The 15,381-nt window shown below is 32.4% G+C and overlaps 1 protein-coding gene across 1 annotated transcript; it reads right to left on the bottom strand.

Moving 5' to 3' along the window:
• Positions 1-5,118: 5,118 nt before the first annotated feature.
• On the bottom strand, positions 5,119-7,742 carry LOC143618046 (uncharacterized). Its single transcript, XM_077090387.1, has 7 exons — positions 7,461-7,742; positions 6,749-7,343; positions 6,542-6,637; positions 6,389-6,454; positions 6,217-6,282; positions 6,080-6,133; positions 5,119-5,572 (listed from the first exon to the last, which is right to left on the bottom strand). The coding sequence occupies exons 1-7, from the start codon at positions 7,694-7,696 to the stop codon at positions 5,429-5,431; spliced, it is 1,257 nt and encodes a 418-aa protein (XP_076946502.1). The 5' UTR covers positions 7,697-7,742; the 3' UTR covers positions 5,119-5,428.
• Positions 7,743-15,381: the final 7,639 nt, after the last annotated feature.

Raw genomic sequence — 15,381 nt, 5'->3', positions numbered from 1 at the left:
CCTTAAGCATGAGACTATGCGTTGTGGCCAAGCAAGCATCGGCTTCAACGAGTGGCGCGAGCCACGTCGGCCACGAACAACACCACACCCTCGTTTCACCACTCGCTGCGATCGGGCGTCGGGACCTCAGGCGAACGTGGTCACTTAGGCTAAAGCAAGAAGATTGATGGGTTGGCTCGCGTGTCAAGGGTTGAATTCACCGGTGGCCCGACTGACAATGGTTGAAAAATTGGGTCCAGTCAACGCCACATGACACAATAAGAATGAATGAATTCATCTGCTGACTTTAGCGACAATAAACAGCCTAACCATTAAACTATATAGACCAGGTTGTTTATTAAATTATTAGTTACCATGTTTCATGATTCACATTTCACAATAATGTGTGAAGATAGGTTGATTAATATTTAATTATTACATAAAAAATTTTAGGTCAAAAGGCATGTCACACAGTACTCTGTGCAATAAAAATTGTACATTTTTAGACTTAAGGTAAGAATTCCATAGGCCTATTATTGCTCAAAAGTCAAACAAGTCACCGTAACAAATAAAATATTGCATAAACAATTAAACAGTAAGATATTACTTGGATAAAAATTATAGGTAGACCTAAGTATAAGGGTCGGTGTTATGTGACAGGCACCGATTTTAATTTCTTTATATAATATTATCTAGTGTTTAAACAATTTGTTTTGATTTGCAATGTGTGTATTGCGTTGTGTATAACGTTGAGTAACCCTTGATTTTTTTAGGATTGAAACAATTTGGTGGTATACTCGAATTCTCAGTCGGATAAAATCAAAAAGAGTTTCAAATGCGGGAATTGTGTATCTATGATTTTGTCTGCGTACCCTAAAATATGACCATTTGTAAGTTTAAGTTAAATTAGGTAAGCGGCTTAATTATAAACCTGGTACTTGATATGTAATTGCCTTTTATTTTCTAACTTGTTAGGATTTTCTAACCAGAAAAGATGTGGTTTTATTCAAGTGGCCTTTCAATCGGCATCCCACATTTTTGAGCGATCATTGTTTCAAAACTTTTATTGAGACGCCTATTTCCTTTCAACATTGGTTTTTATGTAAATTATTAAAATTACAAGATCTAATGAATTCGAATAAATGGCCGTTCATAAAAAAAAATACCCAGCCAGGGACTATCACCCTTTGGATCCCGTTTCCAGAGGCGCTCCCTCGCACTCCTGGTAAGGGAACTCCTATTGCTTAGGGTTTTGCCCCTGAGAACTACTTAGTGAAGTTTGGTAACCGGAATCGATAAACACAAAAACGAATTTAGATCATAAGCTCGATCTCGTAATTCTCATTAGCTCAAAAATTGCAATTCTTTTCTTCTTAATGATATAAACCACAAGCTCGGGCATATATACTAATTTAGATTAGAAAACCCAACTAGACTAGAATACAAATACTATAATCATATTCAAATACTAATTGGTAAAAACAAATCTAAAAAATAATTAATAAATAAATTCCTTGTTGTCCAAGTCATTGGCTCGACTTGTTCACCAAGTAATTTATTCCATGTAAACCAAGTCACGTGCTCAACTTGATAAACAAGACACCAACCCATCATAGGCTCGATGAGTCGGCTCAACCCGCCTCATTGACTCGAGGACGGAATTAAGTCCAACACTTAGATTCCTACATACTTAGAATGTTAAAAAAACTCAAACAAGCATACAATCCGCGTATTATGACTTCTTTGAGGTATATTTTAAGCCATTTGGTCAACAAAGTCAATCACGTTACATTTAACTAATATTGATCAATGACACTAAATACACCAACATATCATACCTCGAGTAACACTTATTCACAACTCATATATCATAAGGTGTGGTCAAATGACAAGGTTAACAAACCCACACAGGTGGTTAATGTAGTTGAATAAATAACGTGTTACGATAACTGGACTTATGGTTAAATGACATTGGGGTGATAGTTAAGGCTTGGGATCTCTAAGGTCTTAAGTTCAACCCCCCCCCCCCCCCCCTCAATGAGGTTTTCCAAAAGTAGCAGGTTTCCTTTTTTATAGTGTTCTTGGGTAAGTCAGGTTTACAATATTAAAATCAGTATGGACAGTTGCCATCTCGTCTTTGAAATACGCAAGCAAGAAAACTGATAAAGATTTTGCTAAAATGAATGTATATATGATGGCAAGAAGTAGCTAGGTAGGAAGTCATAATTTAATGTATGAAAACAAGTATGGTAATGATGGGATCGTATTTGGGTGGGAATGAGTATTATTAAAGGGAAATGAGAGGTGTTAGTGTTGTCGCTATCGACCCTTCAAATAATAAACAAACAATATAAACATAGACTAGTCCCTTTTTGTTTTCGTTTAACTTCTCCTTTTGTCCTTCTTTCTTTATGTCACTCTTACATCATTCACACACCATAAATCTTACATTCTAAGAAATTTAATTTCAAATATATGCAATGATGCACAATCACCCATGTAGCCGATATTGTCGATATATCATCGATAAATTGGTGATATATCGTTAATCGGTCCAATGATAAAATATTAGTCAGAATATCGGTACGATAATATCGGTGAGATTGACCGATATTTGATCGATACTGGGCCGGTATTTGACCGATATATCCCCAATATTATTGATTTTAAGTCATAATTATCAATTTTTAGTGTTCAATGTTAGTGTTTTAAGTCTTAATCATTTCATACGTGCTACGATTGTTAGTGTTTTGCAAGTTGCAAAAGGTTATATGCTAATAGTATGAGAGTATACTGAATTATTAGTGTTAAATTTCCATATATATGAATTTTACATGATATTAAAATTACCGATATCCCATCGATATCTCACCACGATAACCGATATCTAAAATATCGGTACTTGACCGATACCCAATTTTTTTCCGTATTAACTGCATAAATAATAACCTATAAATAATTAAACTAGCATTCACATGAATTCCTGAATTATAAAAAACTAAAACATTTACTTCTTCAAACTCTAAAAGATGCATGCCATGTAACTTTAGACTAGGATACAAATATGAATGGTGTTTTTGTAAATTTAAAATGCACACATGTATGATGATAAAATAATTATAACTTGCATGGTAACTTTATATGAGAGCATATTATGTGATTTTGCCTTTTTGACACCCAAAATTAATACTTTCACCTTCAAGCATGCATCCCACTTTTACAAATTTGCATTTTCACTCCTCAAAACTCTCATATTGGATGGCTATGATTAAACTTTAAATCTAGTTATTTACCAATTTGCTTCACCTTTTCTCTTTACAAATCCTTTTTCAAAAATATATAGAACATTTGGATCTATATTTCAGTTTTCAGTTGCTTAAGTGCATGATTCTTGTACACAAATTGTGTAATTTGCTATAACACGCTTCGTTAGATGCAGTCATATAATTCCTTAAAACTCCGAAACCACGTAAGAAACTTGCACCGCACACGTCAACTTGTTACTTGCTTATTGTCAAATTGCATGAATTCAAGTGGATATAGATGAAATGTTGTGTCAAAAAGCTATTTTGATACATTTTATTGATTAAAGTAGTTATTTGTGCGGTTTTCATGAAAAATTCCTTTCTAAGAAAAGTATTTGTCAAAATTATATCACATGTTCAATTCGAACTAATATACTCTACCATATGTAGCAAATTGGCATGATCGTGACTTTCAATATATCTTTTAAACTTTGTGTTATCTTTTAAAAGACTTAGGTTATCATAGAACTTTTGCTTGAAATTTATATTGAAGATCCATTTGCTCGTACTTAATCGCTATATTTTCAGAATTAATAATTTATTTAAAAAAAAAAACACTGTCTAAGATTGTTCCAATATGAAATTATGTGTTCACCAAACTATGATAGTCATATGTTGTAGACATAATATGATTGTACTTTATTGAGCATCCATCAAAGAGAAGCAAGGAATATCTATGTAGCCTACTACTTAATGACGCTATCATTCATTTCACAACAGAGAAAGTTAAATAATAATAATAAAGAAAATTGATCTTAGTTTAGTTATTATGTTTATTGATAAAATACTAATAACATTTTCATCCTTTTATTCAATTGTTTTATGTGATTGTATGTTATGAAATAGTGTATTATATTATATTATACAATAATACTTGTTCAATCATTAGATTGTATAATAATTACATATTTTGAGAACAAAATCATAATCATAATTAGCTAATACTTTTTTTTAAAAAAAAATAGAGGGTATTTTTAGCTAGGGTGAGCTAGGCGCCAAACCGATACCGGCCCTAATTTTTCTAAAAACTTGGTATCGGTACAGGTATCGAAAACGCTTGGTACGATATCGGTACTTAAGACAAAAATTCGATAAATACCGGTGCCAAAAATTCAAAAATTGGTATCGAATTAGCGCTGACGATAATGGTTTAGTGCTAGTACTCGTACTCGTTTGCTCATTCCTATATTTAGCTATTCATAGACATCATTAAATAACAAAAAAACACAAATTAGCATATGGGTCCTATTACTCTTCATCAACACCCTTCCGTTTCCTTTTTCAGGAATCTTAAACATATAAAATAAAAAAGAAATACTATAACTAAAAACGCCACATTTCCACTAGCTCATTTATTCCTAACATTATATTCCGTTATTTTTCTTTTTGATTATCAAAATCATATTATAATCACCTACTATTATTCTCAAATACATAAAATATATATTCAAAACAATAAGCTTAATAAGTAATTTAAAAAAAACCATATTTCAACAACAAATTTCACACACAAACCTTTGATACTACCATATTTTTAACAATATTTGAGCTAGGACTTCTTGGTCGTGCAAGAGTTGTACACGTATATATCTAACCTAGTTAAACTTATAAACAACATCAAGGACTACGTACTAATAACTTTAATCCCTAATGAGCATTCGGACACATTAGTTAGTTGTTATCGATGCAAAGGCGCTGCTAAAGAAATTATGGGTCATCATAAAACCTATAGTTAATTAATTAAACTGTCATCTTAGATGCTAGCTAATTAATAACATAAATCAAGGATGATCATGAAAAAGAATTAGAATTAATTAATCAATATACAAATATGATTAATTATGTATGGTATAATTAGAACCTGTTCTCACATATTCCTACACAAAACTTTAGCTAAATAATCATTATTAATGCTACAATTATTACAAATATACCCGGTTTTTATGCACAAAGATGGACAACTTTAACTCAACAAGAACATTGGCCAAAACTGCATCATTTTGGTGTAGCTGGCCCAGCATTTTTATAAAGATTCATATCTTTTTTTCTACTAGATATTTATAATTTATTGCCTAGAATTAATTCCTTTGATGATCGCTACCGGCCCCATGAACAAATTCGATCTTTCTGGTTTAATTTCGCATTTATCTGAAAGTTCCTCCAAAAGATGGTGTCCAGAAATCTACTGGAGTTTCGTTTGTCACCGGGAATGTGCTTGCTATCGGTACTAAACATAGTCCTCGAGTTCTTAGATCTTGCCTTGATCCATCCAATGGTTTGTCTAAAATCTGCATCAACCCCATTTCATAAATTTTGATTATTTGATCATTACAAGAACAAATTAGAACATTAATGAATTGATTATTATTATTATTATTATTATTATTATTATTATTATTATTATTATTATTTTGGATGACTAGATAGTATAAGATTCTGATAAATATCTCTATGTGTGCTTTTATTTAAGTTCTTGTACCTCTAGGTGATAGCGAATTGTCTAGAAATACAAGAACTCTCAAAAAACGCTTAAATAACAACCCATGTCATAAGTTTGAGTATTTAATTATTACAAGAACAAATTGGAGCACTAGATGGTTTAAGATTCATATATAAGTATTTCTATCCGTGTGTGTTTTTTTATAATGTTCTTGTACTTCTAAACACTTAGCAAACTCATCGATAGCGAACTGCCTAGAAGTACAATAACTTTTAAAAAACGCTTAAAAGGGCTTAATTGAATCGTAAACCACCTAATAATCCAAAAAATTGTGGATCAATTAGTTTATAGGCACCTGTTTTTGTTGTTGCATGATTGCAGCATTGTTCATGTATGGGGTGCTTAGAACCTGAAGAAATAATTAAGATTAATGCTAGGTTATTTATAAGCATTTATTATTTTTTGTATCAATTTTTAACTAATCAAACTTACATTAACTTGTTCATGGAGAAATTTAATGTATACGATAGCCTCAGACAACACGGATGCTGTATCGGTCTGAAAAAAACCACAAAGGTGGCTTTAGTTTCAAGATTAATCATCAAAAAGCGAAGAAAAAGACGACGAAGAAATATATGAAGATATAGATATTGATCATGCATACTTTTCCAAAAGGGGAAACTAATTGTTGGAGTGCAGTGATTCTGTCCCCCATCTTCTCTTTTCTAGCCTGATCAAACCAAATTAGTACAAAGCATTCAACTTTAATTGTGTTCTCAAGATTCATAAAGAGTAAAAACAAGATTAATATATGTACCTTTAAAGGCGGCATTAATGGTGGGTTCTCATTTCTTGGTCTTTTGGTTGATGGTGATTTGGTGTTGCTTATTTTCACCATTTCAGATATGGGATTCTTGTTATATTTGCAAAGATAAAAAAAAAAAGCAACATAAAATATTAGCCTTTTGGTTTAATTTATTAGGGTTTGATCATTGTTAACTTCTATGTATATAATTATACATACCTTTGGTTTATCTTCAATGGTTGATGAAGGTGACTGCATTGGCAATGGAAAAAAGCTTGGTCTAATATCATTCATGGAGGCGGCGGATGCATTCCAAAATCGTGCGTCGTTGGAAAAGTGCAGTTGCGTGTTCAGCTGCACTTTTGATGGTGAATGCGTTGAGAATTTTTGTTGCGGCGGTGGAGGAGGGTACTCTCCTCCCCCGCCACCACAACCACCACCAGATATGGTCATGGCACCATAGCTGGATGGCGGATAGGAATAACTCAATCCTTGGTTTTGGTAATTATGATCATAACTAGAATCTTGTTGTAGGCTCGTGTTGCTATGATCCGAACCGAATAAACTTTGTATTATTGTAGAATTACTTCCATAGGAATGATCCATATGTTGGAAGCCTGGATTTAATCTGCTTTCATTGTTGTAGCGTGCATGTTCGTTTATTTGCTTGAACTCGGTAGGTGATTCGGAATACATTTTATGTGATTTCCATTGGTTTTCTTGAAAATTGCTTGTGTTTGAGCTCAAACCATGATCTCCTTGAATTAGGGTGTGGTAACCACTTTGATGATCATCATTTCTTTGATCTCCGCGGCTGGTTTTATATCAAAAAGTTAAATACTTTTTAGCAACCAAAAGAATCAAAATAAACAAAATTAGGGTTTTGTAAAGAAAACAAGAATATGTTCCATTATATGTAAAGAATACTTACTATAAAGTTTGATTCCAATCCAAGGGCTGTGATATTGGTTGTGATGAAAGACCTAGTTCCATCATATGTAAGTTCGGGTTGCCGTCCAGCAACCCTGCACCACCACGGTCGCCACCACCACTGCAGGTGACGGTTGTGGTGGTGCTATATGTGGTTTCTTGGAAAAGATTCATGGAGGTGATAGAAACTGAATTCAGACAAGGTCTTGTTCTTGAATCCCACCAGCTATCTGCCATCTTTGAAATGAATCAACTTAGTTTCTTGATCTTCAAGATACCTCCAGATTTCTTGTTTAATAAAAGTTAAGTGAAATCAATATTGGAATGGTTTGTGTTAGTATTTATATGAAACTGAAAACTGGAATTTAGAGTGTAGGTAGGGTAAACAGAAGAAATGCCAAATAAGTGGACTTTTTTATTTATATATTGAAGTTATTATTTTCTTCCTAGAAAACAAAACAAAGTAAAGATTACATTCTTCAAGGAATAACTAAATTTCACTGTACTTTACTATTTATCATTTTATCCCTAAGAAAAAAAAAACTTTCCACTTTAGTCTTTAGCCCTTGAATTTACAGTTTATATCACTAACAAACCAAAATATATGCTTTGTTAAACAACTACATTAAAAGCTCAAGTTTATTCCAAACTAAAAATAGGGTTTTGTGATCCAAATATTATTTATGTTGAAATTGTCATAAACAGTTTTTAATCTTTTTCTACAATGACTTGATGAGTAACCGGATATGGGACTTATAGAGATTTCAAAAAAAAAAAAAGTTGTACACGTTAAAAGATTGATTAATGTCACGGAGTTATCTTGTCGACTTATACTGTTAGATAAGTGTGTTCATGCATTTTGGAATATTTCTTGAAGCATATGGATTATCTCATAAATTAATATGCCCGCGTTCACTTCCATTATTCTTCATAAAGTTTGGAGCCATGGTGGCAAGAATGTGATAACTCTCATCTATCATGTCAATGGTCTACTTCTTCTGCTAGCTTCTGATAAGGATTCTTGATGGAAATTAAATAGTTTCATGTCCTACTTTAGAACAATTCACAAGTTGAGTTTCCAATCAAGGAATTGGGTATATTGATCTTGTCCTTCTCCAAGGAAAAAGTGCAAAGACAATGTCAGTGTGTTTATATTGATGGTGTTGGTTATTATTAAGAAATATATCATACGTAAATTAAATATTTGATTTTTTAAAGTATTTTGGTAGACTAAGATCCATATTTTGCTCACAGATCAGTGTAGTCGACATTGCGTAATTCATATGGTGCATTGAACTATTTACGTATGATATTGCAATAAAGGATGGATTCTCCACGGACGCCCCATTGAATGTCTTGTTTGTTGATGTCCGTGGGGTGTGGCTATAGCAAACTACAGACGGGTTGGGGTTTTTTTTTATAAAGAAAAAAAGAAAAAGAAAGTTGATGTGAAAGTTTTAAGAATGTTTGTTGAATGCAATTGGTGGTTGGATGACTTGGATCAATAAAACTAAAAGCGAAATGAATATTTTATAATTAATAAAAATGTTTGTTAACTGCTTAAAACATATTTATGCAAGGTCATTCTAGCTTGATAGACATTGTTAGGCCTCTTTTTAGTTGTAGCGTAATTATTTCAATGCAACCGTGAAATTCTTTCTCTAATTTATATTATACTGTTTGTATGTAATCTCGCCTCACACACACACAAATATAAATATATATATATATATATACACACACACACATAAAGTGCAGCCCTAGAAAATATATTATTTGGTCTAAATGATTATAAATTGAATTGATAAAAGACAACATTTATAAAATACTTATTTGTTTATAAATAAAAATAAAGTTGTATATAATTATATCTAAATTACAATCAAGAGTATAATGGTTCTGCTAAGCTTTATGTTCTCACCCAAATGAAACTAATAATGAACTCAAAAATATATTATGTTCTCACCCAAATGAAACTAATAATGAACTCAAAAAAATATATAGCTTAAAGCTTAGCAGAACCATTATACTCTTGATTGTAATTTAGATATAATTATGTACAACTTTATTTTTATTTATAAACAAATAAGTATTTTATAAATGTTGTCTTTTATCAATTCAATTTATAATCATTTAGACCAAATAATATATTTTCTAGGGCTGCACTTTATGTATTTCTTAAATAATATTAGTTTAGGCATGTATTATATGTGGCACTGTTGAGTAAGACAAAAGGTTCCAACTCATTTAAACACTAGCTCTGCCCTTTCGTTTTCTTTACATATCAATATATATCTTATAATAGTTTTGTATCATTTAAAATGTTTAAATGTATTATGAATAGGGGGTTGGATCAAATACAAATAGAATTAGGGTGTACGTAAAGCGTATGAATCAAAAGAAACAAGAAAACACATGGTAATATTATAAATAATTGGCCAAGCTATTGAAGCTTGCAAATCAGTCCGGTTGATTAATTGTGAATCGAACTGAATATACTACGTCATTGTATTCTTCGAACCATGCGAATTGAAGGAAATTGAAGCTTGCGAATCAAACATGAACAAAGATAATTACTCTACATATACATGATAAATTATCATTGATAATTTTAAGCGAGATAATTACTCTACATATAAAACAACTATAATTACAAAGTGTAATTATTTGTATAAGTTGAGGAATTATTATATATAAGATGGTTAATATTATTTTAAAAACCCACTTGAATTGAGAAAACTTTTGAAAACCCAAAGTAACAATAAAATTATTTTTTTGTTTTTTTAACATAATGTAATATATGTTATTACAATCACATGAAACAAAAAAGAATAGTTTACCTACGAGTTATGCTATGTAAACATTTTGAATGTTGCATATCTGATGCGTACAACATACGTAAAGTAATGTATCTACGCATGGTATAACTCGCAGGTAAAATATTTTTTTTATTTAAATTTTGTTTCACGTGATGATAATAACATATGTTATATTGTGTTAAAAAATTATTAAAAAAATGATTGTTACACTGGGTTTCAAAAGTTTTCAAACTTAAAAGAGTTTCGAATTACACATCCTTCTATAGTAATTACTTTGTAGTGTAACTACTTGAACAATCACATAATTTGTGCGCTTGAACAATAGTGTAATTGGTTCTTTTATAGTGAAGTGCAATTACTTGAACAATAGCATGAGTATATGCATGGTTTTTTTTCTAAATATAGTAATTCTTATGATATAAGTTTTCGCTTGCAGAGTAATAATTTGTATAAGTAGAGTAATTCGATATACAACAAAATCAAGTAATTATATATATATATAAAATTAGCAACCCAACATTACATACATTTTGGTCAACATCTTTTCACCTTCAACTTTGATCCCTATATTTTTTTTTTATTTTTAACTGATTGTACTTTATTTTTAATTTCTTTTTTTTATTATTTGATTTTACTTTTTAACCCTCATAATTTATATCTTTTACAATTTAAGCTTAACATATTTTTACCTTCAACTTTGGTCCCTATACTTTTCATCTTTCACAAATTATTCGTATTACATTTTGGTCAAAATTTTACGAGCTAAAGTGCGACAACGTGGGTGTGTGGTTCAACGTTTTTACACATATTTTTCCTATTGAAAGGGCTCTGCAGCAACCCACAGGTCCTAGATTAATTTAATTTGTTTTCTATGTTTTATGTGTTTCGCTTGCTTGGTTCAACGTTTTTAAGTCTACTTTTCGTTCGGTTTTACTTTAACTTAGTTATTGTTTTATATGTTTAGTTTCTTTTATTTATTTCTTTTTTATACGAGCCTTTCTAGTGTTGGTAGTCAACGGTGGTGGTGTGGCATTGTTGATACTTGGAACACTTTAAGCCCCTGCCTCAGCACGAGGGTTTTTATAATGGTTCACAAAATGACTCGCCACGAAAGAGGAGATGTTGAGTGAAGGCAATGGCAGTGATGATGGTGATTTCATGTTTTCAAATGAAATATACGTGTAAATAACGGTTTTACATCCAACGCTGCAGCGCATGGGTGTCAATTTTAGTTACTTTACAAACAGTAAGTACTATAGGTATATTTAAAATTGTCTATTAATCAATAATACAAAAATATCACCGCTAGTTTCGTGAGAGAAAAAGATTTCCTAATATTTACAAACATGTTACATCCAACCTACTAAGACATCATTCAATTCATAAGATTTGTAAGTTAATTTGTTTCTATGTTAACCGAACCCATAGATTGTCATCGTGCATCTTAATATATATGTATCGTCGATAGCTACTAATACTAAATATTAAAAGAACGTGGCATGGGATGATTTGGATGATTAATCTCCTCAAAGTTTTTACTTTTTAATAGATGTTACCCTACTTATACTGCTCTACCTAATTTAAATCAAACTGAATTAGACTGGTCATAAGCGAGGCTCAAACGCTTAACATCAAAAGGAGCTTCACTGCTCTAAATATGAGCCTTCAATGATACATATTTAAGACTACTAGCCGGGTGCCCGCGCAATGCGGCGGGGTATGCACACAAACATGACATCGAGCGCGTGACGGTGTTACTGTTTCAGTATGTGCGTGACTTCACAACAGTATTTGCGTAACCCGACGACAGTATGCTCGTTATGCGGCATAGGAAGCTTAACCGGTGTTCGTAAGCACATCACATAACGACCGTACGCATGTAATCAGGTGTGCGCACGTGCGCTACATTGAAAGCGTCTTGACCCGTAACTCGTTCCGCCTGACACTGTATTAACCCGAAATCCGTTTTGACTTGACCCCTTTTGACCCGAACCCGTCCTAACCCGACCCAAACCAAATTAACTTTTTTTTATCAGCCATTTCCAACCTTAACTTTTTAGACCCATTACCAGAACAACAAAACCCGCCCGACCCGTTTTCCGGTCCATAATGGCAATCACGTAACACTTTATGTTTTTAAAATGAAAAAAGTATAGCAATACCATACTCAAATCAAAGAGAGTAAAATACTCGTTTTTATGGTATAATGTTTGTTAAAAAAATATTAACGTATGAAAAAATTATAAACGTTTAAACGTCGTGGAAGTAGTTGGTTTAAAATAAAGGGTATATATATAACTATTCTATAACTTAACAAAATGTGATTAAAGTTAAAGGAACAAACTTGTAATTATTTTTCAGTAACCATATATTATTTTGCTAAAAGACAAAATTATCAAAAGACTAAATTGCCCCTAACATGTCTAAATCTTATGCATTATAGTTTGTACTTAAAGCAACAAGTTTAGCACCACTTAAAATTTAAGAGGTCCCTCACTCATGCTTTATATATAGTATAGATTTGCGTCGATATGTTGTATTAATCTGCTAGTCCTCTTAATATGAAAGGACATGATGGTCATAAAAAACTCAAACTATATAATAAAACATAAATCTTTAGAGCATTTATAATAGATTCTCTAAACTGTGTGAGTCTGTACTCTATTGGTTATGAATAAAAGAGAAAAAATATTAGTACTCGTGAGTAAATTTGAAGAAACATTATTCATACTCTATAATATTTGTTGAAAGCAACTGTGAATGAATGAGAGGAAAAAAATAAGAATAAAAGTATAAAATAGTATTATTTAATTGAAAAGTATAAAAAAAATTTAGAATAATTATAAAGATAGAGAAACTACCGGAAATACTCTTAACGATATCCTATTTTACAATTAAAAAAAGTCATATTAAATAGGTAAATTTATCCACCACTTGTGGTCTTATGGTAGGAAGACTTGGTTCTTTAGCAAAGACTCAAGTTCGCCCCCCCCCCCCCCCCCCCACTTGTGTCATTTTGGTGGATATGACAGCGAAGAATTTGAGCTAAACCTTAAGAGGTTGTCAATTTGGATCCCGGGCCCACCTGAGTTTTTTTCCCACCGTGTACTACGTCAAAGAATTCTGCTCATATGGCGGCACAACGATTGCCAAATGGTAGCCAGACGTATGGTTTTTCGATGGAATACCAAAGCCAAACTCTGAAGTTGGTGTGGGCCCAGAAAACAATATAGTCTGAACAAATTGAGATAGCGGCTTTCCAATTTAAGGAGTGCAGTGACCTAAAACATAAGAAATATGAAAGTCGTTAAAGAAAAGGGTAAAAGTTAAAAGAAACAATTGTTTACTTTTGAGTGGAAGAGGACGGCGGCAGACGGTAGTTGTGGTGGGGTCATGGCGGAGAAGCGGACTGACTGACTGGTTGTCTGGTTGGATTTGACTTTTATTATTGTCTAACATTCAAATTATTATTTGTTTGTTTGTTTTTTACTGTCTTCCATATTTGACAAATTTAAGAGTCAACTACTGGGCTCCACGCGTGCAAACTGGGTTCCAATTGTCAAGTCTTGAAAATGATAGATTCCCATTTTTTTATTATATTTATTTTTTTTACAATAAATTATTATGTAAATAATATGATAATATCAAACTTGGCGACGTCTCTTATTGACCATAAACTGTGGTAAAACCTGTGTTAGTTAACAAGTTTAAGTGGGTTATCTTAAACTAGTCAACGAAGTTAAATTGGGTAATTAGTCAATGGGTTAAAACAGGTACCTATCTTATAATTTTTAATTTAAAAATTGCCAAAATAGGTTAGTAGCGCTAATTAGAGGTGCACAAACCGGTTTAAAACTTAAAACGGGTTTGGGTTAAAACCAGTTCGGTTTGGTCAACAAAAGTCAAAACCGATTTATGATCGGTTTCGGTTCGAGTTGAAACCGGTTTCTTACCATGGTACGATCGGTTTCTGGTTCGGGTTTTGATCGGTTTCAGTTCGGGTTTTGATCGGTTTTTACCGGTTTCGGTTCAGTTAACCAGTTTGGAACCGGTTTTGGTGGAGAAAATTACAAATCGGTTCCGAACCCACTGTTTCAATCGGTTCCAAATCGGTTTCTACATAATCGATTTTAAACCAGTTAGGTTTTGGTTCAGTTTTCGGGTCAGCTCGGTTAACCGTTATTTGCCCACCTCTAGCACTAATGGCCTTTGTTTATTTTTCGTCTACTTATCATTGTTTGTCTTCTTCTTTTCACCGTCACCACCGACGTCGCCTTTGCTATGACACTCCAATGCCACATCGACACTCCACCACCCCCACCGGTAGGGGTCGGTGGGTACTTTTTTCTTTTTTTTTTCCCAAAACGACTTGTTTCAACCAATAGTCAAGATAGGCAGCGTATTTTTTTTAAAACAACTCATTTTAACCCGATGCGGGGTGGGGATTTGGTGAACATTTTTTGTCTCTTTTTTTTTAATGATTCATTTTAACCTAGGGCTGGGTTTACCTTTTTTAAACGACTCATTTCAACCTGGGATGGGTTGGGCCTTGCGATGGGTGAGGTGCGGTGGGTACGCTTCTTCTAAAACGACTAGTTTTGACATGGGGTGTTGATGGATACCCTTTTTTCTTAAAAAAAAAAAAGCAAACACACACGCATGGAAAGAAACACTTGATTAATGCAAATAACTATAAAGAAAATATTAATTTACAAACTGATTATATTTAGTCGTTTTTATGTCAAATAAACATATACCAATAAAAAAGCATACTACAATAAAGCTTCAAGAACCATTTTTTTTACGACCAGCAAAATTAAAATTAACGAAACCTGTTATCGAGACTAACAAGGAGCCAGTCCCGAAAACCAACAAGAGTTACACCCGTAACCACCTATTACAACAAATCAAGATCAAAATTACACAAGCATCCAAAGTAAACCTCAACCGCTTCGACATATTTCCATACTAAGAACCTCTTAAAAACAAATCTGAAAATATACAATATAGAAAGCGATATATGAATATTGCATCCCCTTGACAAAAATATATAGAATGAAAAAATTGACTCATTTAACTAATAAAAAAGAAGTTTTAAGTGCC

This window comes from Bidens hawaiensis, unplaced genomic scaffold, assembly GCF_021521415.1.
Source record: "Bidens hawaiensis isolate Kalapana, Puna unplaced genomic scaffold, B.hawaiensis_p1.1 tig00062494_1, whole genome shotgun sequence".
In the NCBI taxonomy this organism is placed as follows: Eukaryota; Viridiplantae; Streptophyta; class Magnoliopsida; order Asterales; family Asteraceae; genus Bidens; species Bidens hawaiensis.
Note: the sequence above shows the minus strand (reverse complement) of the source record. Positions and strands in the feature narration are given on the sequence as shown.